General features: G+C 42.2%; 1 protein-coding gene across 1 annotated transcript in view; it reads right to left on the bottom strand.

Moving 5' to 3' along the window:
* LOC103623944 (sodium channel protein type 5 subunit alpha-like) overlaps positions 1-16,575 on the bottom strand; it is a 215,327-nt gene that overhangs the window by 124,217 nt on the left and 74,535 nt on the right. Inside the window, 1 exon segment of the mRNA XM_017746784.1 lies at positions 12,609-12,672. Within this exon segment, the coding sequence (XP_017602273.1) occupies positions 12,609-12,672 (64 nt within the window).

Raw genomic sequence — 16,575 nt, 5'->3', positions numbered from 1 at the left:
CCCCTGCAGCCTGTGCTATCAGAGCACCTTCCTGATTGCTTCCTTTGCCTGACCTCACTCACCCCCCACAAGGATTAAATCTTTAATCTAAGAAACCCAGGCCTTTGTTCCACTCACTGCCACAGTCTGGGGTCATGACATTTTTTCTATTTCTGCCAGGAAAAAGCTTTCCTTGTGTGTCTTGTAGTTTACTGCATTAAATGGCATGCAGATAGTATGAATTTCACTGGCTCTCATTAACCTTTGAGGCTCTTTACAAGTAATTTTCTAGCCCCATATGCCAGAAGAGATAAAAAACACTCTCAGTGGTACTGTGTAAGCACTGAACTGCATCATCAAGTGAAACACAAGGCAGAAGAGATCCTGGGTCAAGGTGCCATCCTCTCTCTCAGAACAGATTAGTCAAAAACCCCCTCGGCTCCTGCACATCAGAAGCCACTCTCCAAAAATAAGGTATGACCCATTAGAAATTGAAGACATAGAAATATGCAAAGGCTTCCTTCTTTACGTATCCTAGGAAGAGACTATGAGATCAAGTGCCCTGGAGCCCTATGGTATTTGGGAATTTTTTGGGTGAAAACTAACATCTGGAGAAGCAGATCTCAGCAGAATGTGCAGCTACACCAGCTCTCCCTGTTCTCCTTAGCCTTCAGACAGAGATGAATCTGGTACAATTCCCTGCAAATTCCAGCTGCCACAACTAGGGATGGCTGGAATATGAGGGATTTTGGACATCACCAGGCATGTAAAGTGTATAGCTCTTAGCTTCATTTTCTCCTAGAAAAAAACCCTAGAATTTCTCAATCACTGCTATTTTATACCAAAGCAGAATATTTCCACAATTTAAAACACAAAGAAGAAATATAAATAATGCAAACTAATTTTTAAAACACCAGAAAAAAGAAGTTGACCCCTGAGAAAGCAGAGTATGCCTCAGTACAAAAATCGGTATTCTTTTACTTTAAAAAATATAATTTTTATACAGATATAAAACAAACTTTTAAAGCACAGGATAGCAACCTGTATGGTATATTGAAATGAGAATATGTTGCTATACAAATCTGTGGTGTCTGCCACCACCCTTAGACATTCAACAGCACTTTTAGAATCTTAATTTTATATCAGTAGTGAATCACAAATTTTAAAGTAAGTCTGCTTTGAATGCTGATAAAAGGAGTGCTGAAGCATTGCAAAATGTGTGCAGATCCTTGTTTACAGTAGTTTTCAGAAAAAGCAATGAAAAACGAACAGCTGATGTTTAGTGAATTAAATGTAACACACAAGTGAGGGTATAAGAAGTGATTCTGTCACCTTAGGTAGAACCAAGATAGCTTATACCAGCTGAGAATTTAGATAACAATTATATCTCACAAAGAAGGAAAAAGAGCCACTTCTAATTTTTTCCCTGCCAGTCTAGAAAAGCCTCCTTCTAGATCTTTCCTACTTCTACTACCTATTTTTTCCTAACAAGAGCCACATTTGAATAAAAAATACAGTAACATTACTGAGTTAGAAGATAATAATGTGCAGAAATCTCCTATTTTTTCCCCCTAAAATATGTAGATGCACATTGAATCTCAAGGAATTGTATACCCATGTCCTTTTTTGAGGCAGCCTTTTTCATTAAATCTCCTCTCTCCCAAAGGCAGCATCTGCTGTCACTCTGCTGTAGAGACATGAGATTTCTGCCTGTGATCTGCTGCTGCAAAGAACCTTCATCACCCATGACGTGCTACTCAACTGTTCAGGAGCTCTGAGAAATGGATTCTGCAGGCTCCTGAGAAGGAAATTCCCCTTGCTGGCTCTAAGACATCATGTCTACACAGGACATGAACATTTCTGTAAGGCTGATTATTTCTGCCATGAGAAAATGCCTGCTCTCACGCACTGGGCTTGGTTGGAAACTTTGTGATCATGTCCAGAGGTGCAGAGTCCTTTCCTTAATCTCCCACAAAAGAGAAATCCTGAGTGGCTCCATTGATCTGGTCTCATTGTTTGTATTTTAACATTATTACTAATGACTAAAACAACCCAATGCAGCTGAGAGAAACTTGCTGGTGGTTGCTTTAATAGTGGACTTAAGCCTGGGCAGGGCAGTCATTTGGAAACTGGGCTTCATCTACAGTAAGTTTCCTAAAATCTTAGGCATAATGGAAATTTTTCTATTAATATCAATTAATGAGAAGGGTGAGATTTTCCTCTGAATCTCAATTAGTAGAGATAATTTCCTCTTCATCTCTTCACCCTAGAACAAGAGCCTGAAAGAAAGGGGAGCATTAGGAACGCTGGGTTGTATTTTCAAAGGAATCTCTGGGCACAGACTAGAAGATACAAAGTCACGCAGGTTCACTGCCAGTGTTGCTTTCTAGGGAAACTTCTGATGAAGAAGAATATTCAAGCAAGTGCTCAAAGCACTGCACTTTCCTTGGAAAGCTGTAGGACATGGAGATGCAACCCCTCTGACTGTGAAAGGGAGCAGTGGTACCTCAGAGGAATATTTTCTGTTTATAAATACAATCAGCATTATAAATACACATATAATACAATTTTTCATGTTTCATTCTGTCCTTATGGGTCCTTTTCCACTGTCTAGCTCTGCAGTGAGTGGTTTAACCCCAGATGGTAGCTAAAGCCCACAGAGCTGCCCCCTCACCCCTGGCCCAGTGGGATGGGGGAGAGAATTGGAAGAGTAACAGTGAGAAATCTCGTGTGCTGAGATAAAGACAGTTCAATAGGACAGAAAAGGAAGAAAAGAATAATAATTTAAATAATAATAATATTAATAATTACAATAATTAAATAATTAAACTATACAAGTGATGCTTAGTGCAATTGCTCACCCCTTGCTGACCAATGCCCAGCCAGGTCCCAAGCAGTGGCCCCAGCTAGCTCTTCCCCCAGTTTACGTACTGAGCATGACTTCATATGGTCTGAAATATCCCTCTGGCCAGTTGGGGTCAGCTGTCCTGGCTGTGTCCCCTCCCAGCTCCTTGTGTCCCCTCAAGCCTCCTTACTGGCAAAGCATGAGAAGCTGAGAAGTCTTTCACTTAGTAGAAGCATTTCTTAGCAACATCAGTGTGTTACCAACATCAATCTGATCCTAAATCCAAAACACAGCATTGTAGCAGCCACAACGAAGAAAATTAACTCCATCCCAGCTGAAACCAGGATAACATACTTCTCTAATACTGTTTTCAGCTTTAAGAGCATTCAAACGAGGTGCTGCAGCATGAAAAGCATGAACTCCAGCCCAAAAATGCTGTTAATGTTAGCTTACATCCTTCTTACAGCAACCAGACACATAAGACAGAATTTCCTACTTGTCAGCTCCTTATTCCTGCTCACCCTCCTTTGTGGCCAACAGAGAGATAACCCACAGGGTATGGGAATGTGTTAAAAATACAGAGAGAAAAAAAAATGCTGCTTCCCAGAAAAACACTACAGAAATTTAGGTGTAAGGCTCTTACATGAGAATATTATTCTGCAACTGACACCATTTCCTCTGAGGATTTTTTTAAGGAGCCTCAAGATTTTACTGAACCTTCCTCCATGTATGACATTAAGCTTACCCCTTTGGATTTTTTAGCAAACTCTTCAGCCTCTTTTACTTCAGGGAAGCATTTGAGAGGATTGTACTCTCCTCTGATGCACAGAGATGGGCAACAACAGCAAGCTACATAAATATGCCATCCTCCACAGGAGCGTCACAGGATGCTGTTCAATTGATCACAATAAAATTAGTGTCATTGATTTGGAAAAGTTAAAAGCAGCAGCCTACCTACCTATCCATCAGGCTGTAATCAGCACTGTAAGCTGGCATTGGTACAGGAAATTAAAGGACATAAGAAACAACTTTGGTTTAAATAACACAGGCTGGGAATGCCAGAGAGTTGTAGCTGAGGGGCATAATTACACAATGCTCTGCCTCAAGAGTTTAATCCAGGCAAGCCAAGCAACCTGGTGATCCAGGCTACAGTGGCCAATAGGCTTGGGCAATAAAAGATTTGTAAAGCAACCATGCACTGGATTGTAACAACCAGATCCTGAAAATACAGGGAGGGTTGTCCATGTGCTACCAGGAGTCAGCATCAATGACATCTGCGGGGTGAAGGCTGCACTTCCCTTGAGTTTAGGTTCCAGAGGGACACTCTGGCTTGCTCACTACAGAAGCAAGGCAGCACATACCACAGACACAGCAAAAATTAAAAAAGCCAACCCCTGTTTTGGTAAGGGTCCCTTACTGTTCCTGCTCAGGTCACACCTTAAGCCTAAGAATGCAGAAATCAAGATGAAAAGTTCACAGCTGATGTCTTTGACACATGGCTGATTCCTGGGGAATGGAAATTACCCTGGTGGCTGGAAATGGAACCTCCAAGGTAGGGTTTCAAACCTTGCAGACTTTGAGGGACAGACAATGCCCACGGCCTCCATGGCTGGTTGATGAGCACAGTAGAGTCTTCCTCAACCTGCCTCACCCTGCTAAAGTCCACAGAACACAAAAGAGAGGCTTAAATTTCCTTTAGACCACAGACCTGAGTATTTTTCCCTGCACTTTCCATATTTTCTTGTTTCCCTTGACTTTGAGGGAGGAGACCAGCAGCCAAATCAGGAGTGCATACTGGGGGGAACAAAGATCCTTAGACTGACATTTGCTCTTACCTGAAAAAAATTAAACTATCCATTCTAAAACAGGAAAATATTTTTAAAAATGAATGTTGTAAGGGTAACTGGGCATGGAGGAGAAAGGGGCCAAAAGCCAACAGCACTTCATCCAAAGCCACTGATATCAGTGGGTGCTTGATGTGCCTGAAAATCACAGGTTTCTCTCCTTCCCCTGCTCTTTCTGCAATATTAAAGACTAAACATGGTTAGAGGGTCTAACTATTCCCCACTAATCACAATCTAAAAGCCAAGATCTGACTTGCAGTAGCATGCTTTGTCTTGGATAGGTCTGACCAGGAGCCCCCAGCAGCTCTCACTCCAAGCATCCAAACGGACAGAGAGAATTTGAAGGACGTTTTTAAAAGCAAGGGAAAGGGTGCCAATTGTCTGAAATGACGGAAGTGCAAGCAAACTGAACCATATGCTGCAGGGAAAAGGAAAAAATAAAGTGATGATGACAAAGAAGAGAAGAAATGCTCAGAATAAAGAGCAACATCAAGCAAGAGTTGAAACTGGAGGAGAAAAGAGGAGGTGCCCATGAGCAGGCTTGCTCACAGGCTCAGAGCACCCACTGACCTGTGCATGCTGCTGACTTGTATCCAGGAAAAGTTTCAGCCTCCCCCACTGGCTGCTTGCTCAGGCAGATGGAAAAGCTGCGGATTCAGCCTGAGACATCGGAGCCCTCCGCGCACGCACGCCAGCAGAGAGGGGAACAACTGCCTGCCCTGCAGTGTGCCTTCTTCAGAGCCCATGCTGCAGCCAGGCAAGCAAGCTCTCATTTCTTTTGACTCAGTCCAGTGGCCAGACACTGGATCTTCTGTCTAACCCACCAAACAAAATGTAGGGCAATAATTTATCATCATAAAGATAATAGTAGATTACTGCCTAATGAAGGCTGTAGCCTCTAGTAAGTCTGCTTCTCTCATGTGGCTGATGAGCTTATTACAGCTTTGACTAAGAGGTAATATTACCCCTCCTTAAGAATTGAGTGGATTTGGATTTAATCCCTACTGCTGCTGTTTGACCAGAGACATGATCTTCCAAATACACCACTGATCCCTAGGAATGGGGACTGTTATTACTGTTCCTAAACCTTCAAAATACCTCAAGTCATGCCCATGGCCCCTGTAGCACCTTTGAGATGTCATAGTTGCTTTCTGTTTGTTTAGCATGCGCAAGCAAGAGGCTTTCTCACCATGAGCAAACCACCCTCACTCTCCTGTCACTGTAGCCAGCTCAGAGTAAACAGAAAAGCTGATGTGATTTACATCAGAATCTAGGTAAATTCATTTAAGTTGTGCTGCATAGCCTGAAGGTTTGAAACAAATTCACTAATATTGCTTGATAATCTGGGGTGTAATTACGTTTTTAACTCTAGTAGTTTAAACAACACAATTCTTTCCAAAATACCCTTGCTCTGGTGACATTTGAAGAGGACACATTTGGAAACTGCGTCCCCCTCCTCACTCAAGCAACCTTTACAGCCTCTCCCACTTGTCAGCCCAGCTGTACCACATCAGGCTGCATTTGGTGAGGGTAATGCACATACCAATCCCACTGGGCACATGCCAAAGCTTCCAGTATCCCATTCCCTAGGATGGACCCATTCCTGCAGCAAGTTGAACACTGGCAGACCATGACCTGCCTGACAAAGCTAGGTAGTCCTGACATCACTTGCAGGGCTTTCTCCTGACTTTACCCATTGCTGTTGCTCGCCAGGAGCGTCTGTGTGCAACACCTCCACCCCACTCATCCATGGACTGCACCTCTGAAATGCCAAACCTCCAAGCCAAGAGAGCTCTTCTCATCCTAATTTTCCATTATCCAGCACAATATGGCCTGAATCTAGGACCTTCTTACAGAAAACAATTGATAACAACAACAGCAATAATAATAACACCATAGATTTACGTTCAGGCAGCTCAGGGCTTCAATGGTCCTCACTGCCAGCAGCAGGACAACAGAATCAACTTGGTGCACTTTTCCCTGGTGCAGCTCCGCAGTTTCTAGTGCAGGGGTTGTGTTGCTGGAGGTTGTTTGACACGTTCTGGCAGACATACATTCTTCCAGGCTCTCCCCTGCCAAGGTCTGGGGGAGAGCTGCGGTAGCACTGGTGGAAGCACCCGATAGCAGCTCTCCCGCTCAGCACGGAGCATGTTTCTTCTCTACCCTTGAGGGGTGTGATAAGCCTTTACAAGGGGCTTTAAATCACCTCGTGGAGGTTGCATAAAGGCAAAGGAATGTTACTACAGCTCAGAGAGATCAAAGTGCTGCCTCGCTGTATGTGTAACGAGCGCGCTGACAGGATGGGGATGTGGAGAAACTGCCACAAAAACACTGCTTTTGGTGCTCATGGAGACTATGAAAACAGGCATCTGATGCAATTTTATGTGTGGGTATTAATTACCTTAGTAAAACACCACAACAGAAAAGCAAACAAAGGGTTTTGGTTTTTTTTCCTGATAATACCTTAGAAAGAGTTAGGACTAACACAAAAACTTTGAGGAGCGCTACAACACATGGTCATTCCTTCATCCCTTATACGCAATGAGCTCAGTGACAGAATTTACCAAACCATAGAGAATCTTGCCCCACAGTGTACATTATTTTAATGTATCCTGTTAAGAAAAATCAAGGTCATAGTGAGAATAAAGGTAGCTAAAGTTTCTATAGCAACAGTTACTAGGATGCAGTTGCCAAAGGTGCTTTCTTGTGGTTCCTGAAGTAGATTTACTGACTGCTTTTCCTTCCTGTTCACTAGTCTTTTTTGGTAGTATCAGTACAGACATGATGCAAATCTGCTTTCATTGTCAGTATGATCTTGTAGACTAGTCCTGCCCATGAGCTAAATACACAGGACATATCATGTGCAAGGGAAAAAAAAAAAATTAAGCAGTCTGACTTTGAGATCCAAAGGGGACATAACTGACTTAAAACATGTACACTTTTCTGAAAAGCCAGCTCCTTGTTGTAATTGCAAGTGAAAAAGTGAAAAGAAAGAATTTAAGTTTCTCTTTCATGTCTGCTTGTTTACTTTGTACATTGACAGCATCTTGTCTCTTTCTCCTAATGGACAAATTTCCTTGCTATTTCTATTGCTCAACCAAACCTTCAGGCAGGAGGGGAAATAAAAACAGCAGCCTAAGCATAGCAGAAAAACATCCCTGTGAAATTACAGCAGGATGAAAGTGGAAATGCTTTAGAGCTGAAATGTATCTTCCTCTCTCACAGACAGATAATTCCACGCTGCTGCAGCCCAAAATCTTTACTCTGTGGGGAAGCAGGGGACTCTGCAGTGCTGGTCACCTCACCAAACTGGATGGTTAAATGTCACCAACAAGGGACAAGCTGGAACTGCACTGGAGGGCTGTTGTGGCCTGACAGGGATCTGCTCCACTCTGGGAATCTGTTCTGGTGGCAGCAACCGTGCACTGGTGGTGTGCTCTAGCAGGATGCCTCGCTGGATCTGAAGGTGTGACCAGGACTCTCAGGACTCCTGAGAGCAAGGGCCTTGGAGCTCCCTCACTTCTTGCCTGGTGTTGCCCTTGTCCCATCGCCTGGGGCCAGGCACCAAGTGCTGCTTTGCTCTTGCTGCAGGTTCTTTGTTCTTGCTGTAGGTCCCTGAGCACACCCCAAAGCACCACTTCCAGCTACCCTTCCCTTCCCAAGCCTTCCCCTTGTCACTATCACCACAAATACTCATCTGTGGATTCGTGGCAATTTTGCACTGCAGGGCCACTTTCACACAGTAGGGCAGACACATAGGATGTGCATATATATAAATAAAAATATATAAAGTGTACAGTGGTGTCTGCTGTCACCTGCTGCTCTGCACCCTTCACAAATCATGCTCCACTTGATGCTAGGGCTTGATTTCACTAAGGACAGAGCAGTTCCTTCCTTCTGCTCCTACCTTAAGGTCTCTCATATACTTGATCACTATGCTGGATCTTTACTGCCCCTTCCTTGAGGCTGAAACAAGGTGTTCAAAATTGGATAAGCTACATACTGGGGATTAAATTGAAAAGCTAATTTACAGAATTTGTAATCCCTTTCTAAAATCAGACTATTTGAGCTTTCTCCATTTATTTTAAACAAATCAAATAGAAGAAGCTGGAATTGTAAAGAGAAACAAATTGTGTATATCCCAGTGCAGCCACATCCAAAAGAACTACTAAATTTAACCTTGAAATGCATTTAAAAACATCAACAACTCGGCAAATACACTACTTTTTTGTTGGTTTTTTTTGTTAAGAGAGCCTTACTGTTAGCATTGCTCCCAGTCTGACCAATCTGTGACACACAGAGAATTTTTCCATCAGTGTAGTTTCCTGAATGTGCTCATTGTGAAACACCAAGCACGTGTCACTTTGAGCCAAAGAATATCTTTGATCACAATCATTTGATTTCCCCTCTTCTCCAAAAGTTACTTCTTATTTCCATTGTACTCTGTTCCCTGTAAGCACAAAACAAATTCCTGCAGTACATCAAGGGGGAAAATGCAGTCAGATAAACAAAATGAAAAGCAACAGGAAAGTGCTGTTTGATTAAATGAAGAAAAGTCAAATTTCAGGAATCAAGAAGAAGGCTTCTGAAGCATCACATGGGAAATCTCACAGACAGATTAGCCCTTGTGCACCTAAGAAATTTGCTATCTCCCTGACATTCCTATCATGTCTCTGCAGCATGGTTTTAACAAAGATTCTTGAGATTGCTTGAGCATATCTAAAAACGCAAATAAATGGTTTTTTCCTTATATCTGCCAGGTCAAGTACTAGAGACATGTTTGCTGCAGCTGAGTGACATACATCTATTCAAATCCCTTCTGAACTGGAATCAATATTAGCTAGATCCATTACCTCCTGCTTTATTGGCAGCTTGGGTGCTTGTTCAGAAAACAGTCCCTCCTAGTAATGTAATAAAGCCCCCACCTTGGAGATAATTAGATTGCCTGTGATATAGAATCCACTGATGATCATTTCCCTGCTGATTTTGGCTTGCTACTCCAGCTCAGGTTGCAGTCTCCATCACTGCACGCTCTTACATTAGACCACTCGAGTCTCATCACCTAACAATTGCCATAGCAGATTTATTATTACCTTTTTTTTAACTCTTCCATAATAACAGCAACCAGACAAACCTCAGAGTGTCATTAACATGCTTTTAAAAATGCACTGAAATGGCTTTTTCAATTGCCTCAAGATTTAATATCCTGGCCACAACACAGATATCCCTCAGTCTAATAACAAATCTTTCCAGGAGAGAACACATGACACTGCCCTTCCCTGAATTTCCTTTGGGTCCTCAGTGTATCCCAGAGGCTGATGAATTCAAGCTCCAAACTGGAAGCAAAAGCATGTTCCACAAATACTATGAACACTCAGACATGGCCCTGCCAGCTGTCTTTCCTTACCACACCTTCCAGCTGCCTTGATGGGTTCCCAATTTAAGTGTCCTCATTTGTCATGAAATTCATTACTAAAAAAAGAGGAAACCACAGCCTGATGCATTTACTTCCTCTTAACTCCCCTCCCCTGATCCTGCGGTGCAACCTGCCCCAGAAAGTCCCAAGCAAGCAGATTTTGGTTTACCATTGAACACTCTTGCTCTTGGCTTTGATCATTGAAGGGTGAGAGAAAACAAATCCACTTGTTAGATACGTCAGCCTGTAAATGATGCTTTCCCTGTCCCAACAGGTGGGAATATATGACTTTGCACATCCCCTGGGGCCTTAGGATCATCTTTCCAATTATCTTCATGTCTTTAAACAACGGAACTGGATGACTGGCAGTTACTCTGTGCAATGTACAGCAGATGAGACAACACTTGCTAGTCCTGAGCTAAAAAAACCAGTGTAAGTAGGGATATTTATTACCCATTTTTAGGCATTTAAACTCAAACCTTACCCAGTGGTATTAAATACTTAACTAAAACAGCAAAAGGCTGAAGAAGAAAGAACTGAGGCATAAAGGGAAAGCTGGTTTCCCTTGATGTCACAAACACTGACAGTTTTGATGTCTTTATCAAAACAAGTACAAGAACACTCAGTTCGAGGGTGGCAATTTCTTCCTCTTATACTCAGGAGCTGCAAGTTCTCCCCTGGCTAGTTCAGGCTGTAACTCTCTCGTGGGCACAGTGCCTCCACCAGAGGTTTCCTCCTATCATGGCTTTTTGCTGACACGCTGCAATTTATTAACTTTCCTGGGAAGGAAACAGGGTGGGTTTGCCTTGCTAGAAACTAACCCTTAAATCCATACAGGCTGCCAATATATAAATACTCCAAGGACATTGGATTGGTATTTAACTTCCCACCAGCTGAACAATTCCAAAGCAGTAGTAATTGACTCTTTCAGCATTGCCCATGAGCAGCAGCATTCCACCACCATGGCTCAGGTCATCAGTGAGAACAAAGGATATTCCATGACACAAAAAGTATTGTTGCTGTGCAGAACACTCGTTTTTCCCAATGTTATTGCCTATTGGTTTGCAGAGGCTGAGGTTCACCAGCACAATGCAGATTGCCAAATCCAGGGATTCCCGGGAAACATCCCCATAGCCTTGGAGCTCTGCCTGAGCCTGGATAAATGCAATGTATTACAATCAACAAAGGGCTTAATTAATGGATGCTGACATCGTACCTCCCGAGGAACAAACAAAGGGGAAAGCATGGCCCGCTGCCCAAGGATCTTGGAGTCTAACTCAGGCTGGCAATATGGATCAGACACACCAGGCCTGCAGAGGGAAGGCTGACACTGAGCTTTCCCTTTGTCTGATGTCAATACAGATACAGGCAGTGGCAGCAGAAAGCAAAATGTCTCTCCCCAGGACCTCAGGGCTTTTCTTGCTTTTTTGTCCACAAGCAAGTTCAGATTTTATCTTCCCTTCATCTTCCTGCTGCCTCCCTGCACACACATGCCTTTTTTCTCATTAAATTCTTCCTAAGTTAAACCCTATTTTTCTGCAGTCTTCAGCATTTGGTTCTACCAGCTCAGAACATCTCCCTCCAGAACTAGATCATCTCACCTCCTCCTCTCTCTTGGCTTAAGACACCCATCGCCCTGGTTCAGATGCTCTCATATATTTGGCTCAAAAGCTCCTCTATCCCACCACTCCAAGGTATTTTCCACCTTCTCCTACAGTTCCTAACAGCCTGCAATCTTTGCATGGCTTTTAATTTTCCTCTGACCACACAAGATCCCATCTCTTTCCATCCTATCTGAACTCTTTCACTTCCATCAAGATCATGAGAAGCTGTCAAATTAAATCACATGCTCTGACAGTGCACTTGGCCCTTGAGGATGGGATGCAGGAGGAACCACTGGCATCTATAGATGGCAGGGATATGAATAAAGTCCTTTGTGCAGAGGATGTTAGCACACCCCTGGATCTCTTCACTGTCTATACAATGAGAAAATTAAATACACATAGTCTACAAACAAATCAAGTGCAAATGTAGATCACAAATCTGAGTACCTTCCCAGCTCCAAAACATGCTATTTTTGGGACATTTGTTGATCTGTTTATCTTCCTTTGCCAAAAGCCAGGAATTCATCATCAGTTTAAGTCCCTCCAGGCTTTCTGTTTATAATCCTGCTTCATTTCCATTAAAATACTCTCCACTCAGCCAAAATGTTACTTAGTTTTCACTATTTTTTTACTGAGAAGTTCAAATATATTGAAAAAGAACTGTAATAAGGCCCCTAAAGGTTTTAAACCTGAATAACTGACACACAGAAACTTCTCTTCCCTGCAGTTGAGAAGATTGTGTTACTATGCACAATATTGTCATTATCCTCTCTCCTATTATGCCTAGACACAAGGAAGTTGAAATATCTACTTCATGCTGGTGAAAAGTGGACAGAACTAGAGGAAAATGTAGCAATAATAATAATAATAATAATATAACAAAACCAGACCAGAAGTGAAGATATTTCTAAAGTACTTACCCAGCATCAGTGCTATTGCCACACAGTAACACATCTTCTGTACCATTCTTTATGAAATAGTTCACTGCAACAGAAATAGAGAAATGGCTTTTCAATAAACACATTCTGGGAATGATAACGTTCGAAAATATCATCCACCACCCAGCATATTCAATTGGGACAGCAACTGAGAGATGAATGGTGTGCTTTTGCTTTGTTTTGCTAACTTTAACTTCTATAAATTGGAAAAATAAATATATTTTTTTCAAATCTCTGTAAGCACTTGCTGTTTGTATTCTGAATCTGACCAGTTGAATAAGGTGGCAACGGGCTGTGGGGAAGGTTTTTAGGAAATGCTACTCAGCCGTGTCCCTCTCTGTTCAAACCAAGAACACTGCTACTAAATTCTGTAAGTGTAATGAAACCACACCATATGCTATCCTGTAACTTTTAGTCTCTACACTGAGGAGACACATATTAATTGAAGTCTGTGGTAGAAATTACTGAATCATAGGTTAAAAATGTAACCAGCTATAATTCAGAATGTAATAATATTAACAAAGCAGCCCACTCCCTCAGTCTGGTGGATTCTGCTCAGCGTAGAAAACACACAGTATAAAGCAAAAGAAACAAAAATGCACGCTGTTAAAGATCAAACAAACAAGGAAGTATTCACAAAGACAAATATTTATCACTGTAGTCATCTCTAATGGCAATGGAGAGAGATAGACACTTCTCAAGGGAGACTCAGGAGCAAGCTAAGTTTAAGCGCTGTGGCTCATTCCCAGGCTGATCATCAATAAGGCTTAAGGAAATAAGCATCTCCTGGCTAATGAGAGACTTTGCATACACACTTCTTCTTCTATCCCCATCCAACCAAGTCTAACATTCAGAGTAAATAACAGTACAGGAGGCCAATTTCTTCTCAAAAGGGTAAGAAAAATCTGTGTTCCAGAGGGAATGTGAAGAAAAGGAGATGTTCTAAGGAACATCTCCAACACCTGGATGGTGGCAGGGAAGAACAGATAAAAGCATTGCTCTAGAAACATAATAAATTCAAAACGTAGGTGTGCTGCTCGCTGAGGAAAGGTGAATATTCTGGTGTGGCTTGCTGCAGCAGAGAGGACGTGATCCCCTCTTGACTAAGACGTGATGGTGGCAGCCTTGCACAGTAAGGCTTTGTGAGCAGAGGGGACTCTGCAGATGCTGCTCACAAGAGGTTCTCCATTCCAGGCTAACCCTCTGTTGTGAAATGCTTTAAAAATCAAGAGTGACAGCTTATCCAGGCGGGCTATGCAGAGAATGCTCAATGGCTCAACCACCGAACAGATGTGCTGTGGCTTTCTCTGTAAGCTGTGAGCAGTGGAAAAGCCCTGCTCTGCTGCATGCCAAGAGAGAATTACTGCCCAGGAGCTTGTGGTTACAGGGGCACGTGATGGTGTTCACAAGTTATCAGAGCACAGATCCTGCTCAGATTGGATGCTTTTCCCCTTTGTCTGACATGTGGGCTTTCTAGGGAAACACCTTGTGTGACAGCAACACTCAGGAATTGACTGTGGTTAAGGGTTGGTGATCAATCACCACAGAACGGAGGAGAACGCCATGTCTGCATCACCTTTCACCCTCCAGTTCTTCTAGGAAAAGACTTGTCCTTTTCTCTGGACAGGTGGCATCTTATTTGGGATACACGGAGTTAGTGACACAAACACACCAGACCACTTTCTCTCCAAGCTAGATGGTCTTTCAGGTCCTTTCCAACACAAACCATTCTATGATTTTATGATTCGAGGTTTGATTGAAATTCTGGAGCACAGTATTGGTTGAAAACCAAAATGACATCTCCTGGTCAGCTAAATCAGAAGATAAGAACAGAGTCTGAGGACAGAATTAAGGAGGACAAGGATTCTCTGTGTGCAAACAAGAAATTTGAAATCTCAAGAACAGGCAAAATTCTGTTGTCTGCTGTTGACTTAAACATTTACATTTCTAAAACAAGCAGTAAGGCAGATGCCAAAGAGCCCCATGAAATGCAGGGTGGGGAACTGGTGTGTAGGTGCTGCTGGGAGGGACATCTTCACCATGGGGTGTGTGCAAGGAGGTGCCACAGCCACTGTGACAAACCTCAGGCTGAGGAAGACCCGAGCCCCTGATTCCGCTCTGAAAAATTAAAGGGGGATTAGAGCTTTATACCCAAGGAGACAAATTGCTGCATTATCAAAAATGTGCACAACAATCAATCTTTCCTTCAAAGCCTGTTGGTTTGGATTTCAATCAAGCCTGCTGGGCAATCAGAGGGCTGCAAGAAGCAAAGGTTTTTACTCTTGCTTTAAAGAACAAACCACCTTGGTACCATATTAACCCATGGCCTCAGCTTCCCATCAGTTAACTCTAACGTGGGCAAAGAACTAGAAACTCCTTTTTCATGTAGAGTAGGATTTTCTCTCTGAAAACTGCTCAAACTGAGCAACACCACCTGAAAACACAATGATTTTTCATTGCCTTGGAAGATTGCAATTAATTTTTGGGGGTTTTTTTTGTTTTCACTGAAAAATTTCAGCTTGTGATTGGGGGAAAAAGGAAAACAAATATGGAAAATAAAACTGAAACCCTCTATTTTAGGTGTTTGCTTTTGGTTTTTGATCTTTAATTTTTCAAGTAAAATTAAGCCAAAACCATGATATTTGTAGCACCTCTGTGTGTGTATATAAACTTTATGCAACGTGCCATTCTTTCCAAAGCAAATGCTGATTTTTTTTTCTACCAGCTTTACTAAAATATTGATGTCACTGTTATAAACAATACATTGCCTTTTAGGAATTTTTCTACAGGAATTTCCAGAGCAAGGCAACTATCTGGTCATATTAAAAGAATTAAAAATGGTCTGAATAACAAGGTCTCCAGAAGACCGTGCTCTGCCTCCTACGCTTGTCAAAGCAAAAAACACTGGCCATAATTTTAAAGTCACTATATGCAAGTGATTAAAAACACAAATTCCCCATGAAATTCTATTTCTATTTCCCAAATTCTATTCCTGCCATATCCTCCTTCCAAAGTCAGTTCCTCACCATTTTGTCTGTTTCATTCTACACTTTTTCTGATTTTTCAATATCTTTCAGATCTCTGTATTGCTCCTTCCCACAACAGGTGATTCTAACACAGAAAACATTCACAATATCTCTACTTGTCACATTAACAGAAAAAAAAATGCAAACTTCCTCAAAAAAAGCATTTTCCAATTAAAAATATGCTTCACCTTATGCTTTCCACACCTCTGTCACTCAACTGAGCAGAAAGCCAGTAGGGTACATAGACTGCAAGGTAGAAACCTTCCTCATTTCTGTATGAAGGAAAGTAAAACTTTCTCATTCAGAAAAGTAAAAAATGTTTGAGTCAGCTTAGAAAACACAGTTTCTGCCTCCAGTGTATGCTCCTCCTTTGAAGGCCCTACCGAAATGTTATTTTCACTCATCTTACAACAAATTAATTCCAATTTTAAAAAAAACCCAACAACAACCCATTATATTATCACACTTGCATAAAGAGCAACATTCAAATATCATTAGTCACTGCCCAGAGAAGAGTCCTCTGGCTGACTTTCTAACAAAAACTTCAGAGAGGTGTTTGTTATCTCGGACTATTTATTGCAGCCACACGGGCGCTGGCTGCTTGGAGACTTTCTCCCTGCGCTGGGGCTGGCACAGAGCACTGACAGCCACCCAACGTCCCGATTCCAAATTTAAAATGCAGTTCAGAAAGCTCCATCTCCTTACAGTTGTGATACATAGCACAGAAAGGGAATAGACACCACCCCCTCCTCGCCCTTTCGCCCACGGGCGCAAACACACTTTGCCTCGTGGTAATACACAATAATTAAAATGAATCCTTGCTGCACTTGCTGTGTGCACACTGTGTCACACACGGCGAAGCCTCTAATAAATGAAATTGAGTTTGGAGATGAAAAACATGCCTCACAAAAGCCATGGAACAG

Source organism: Corvus brachyrhynchos, unplaced genomic scaffold (assembly GCF_000691975.1).
Source record: "Corvus brachyrhynchos isolate BGI_N302 unplaced genomic scaffold, ASM69197v1 scaffold18, whole genome shotgun sequence".
Taxonomy (NCBI): domain Eukaryota; kingdom Metazoa; phylum Chordata; class Aves; order Passeriformes; family Corvidae; genus Corvus; species Corvus brachyrhynchos.
This window is presented reverse-complemented; position numbering and strand designations above follow the sequence as displayed.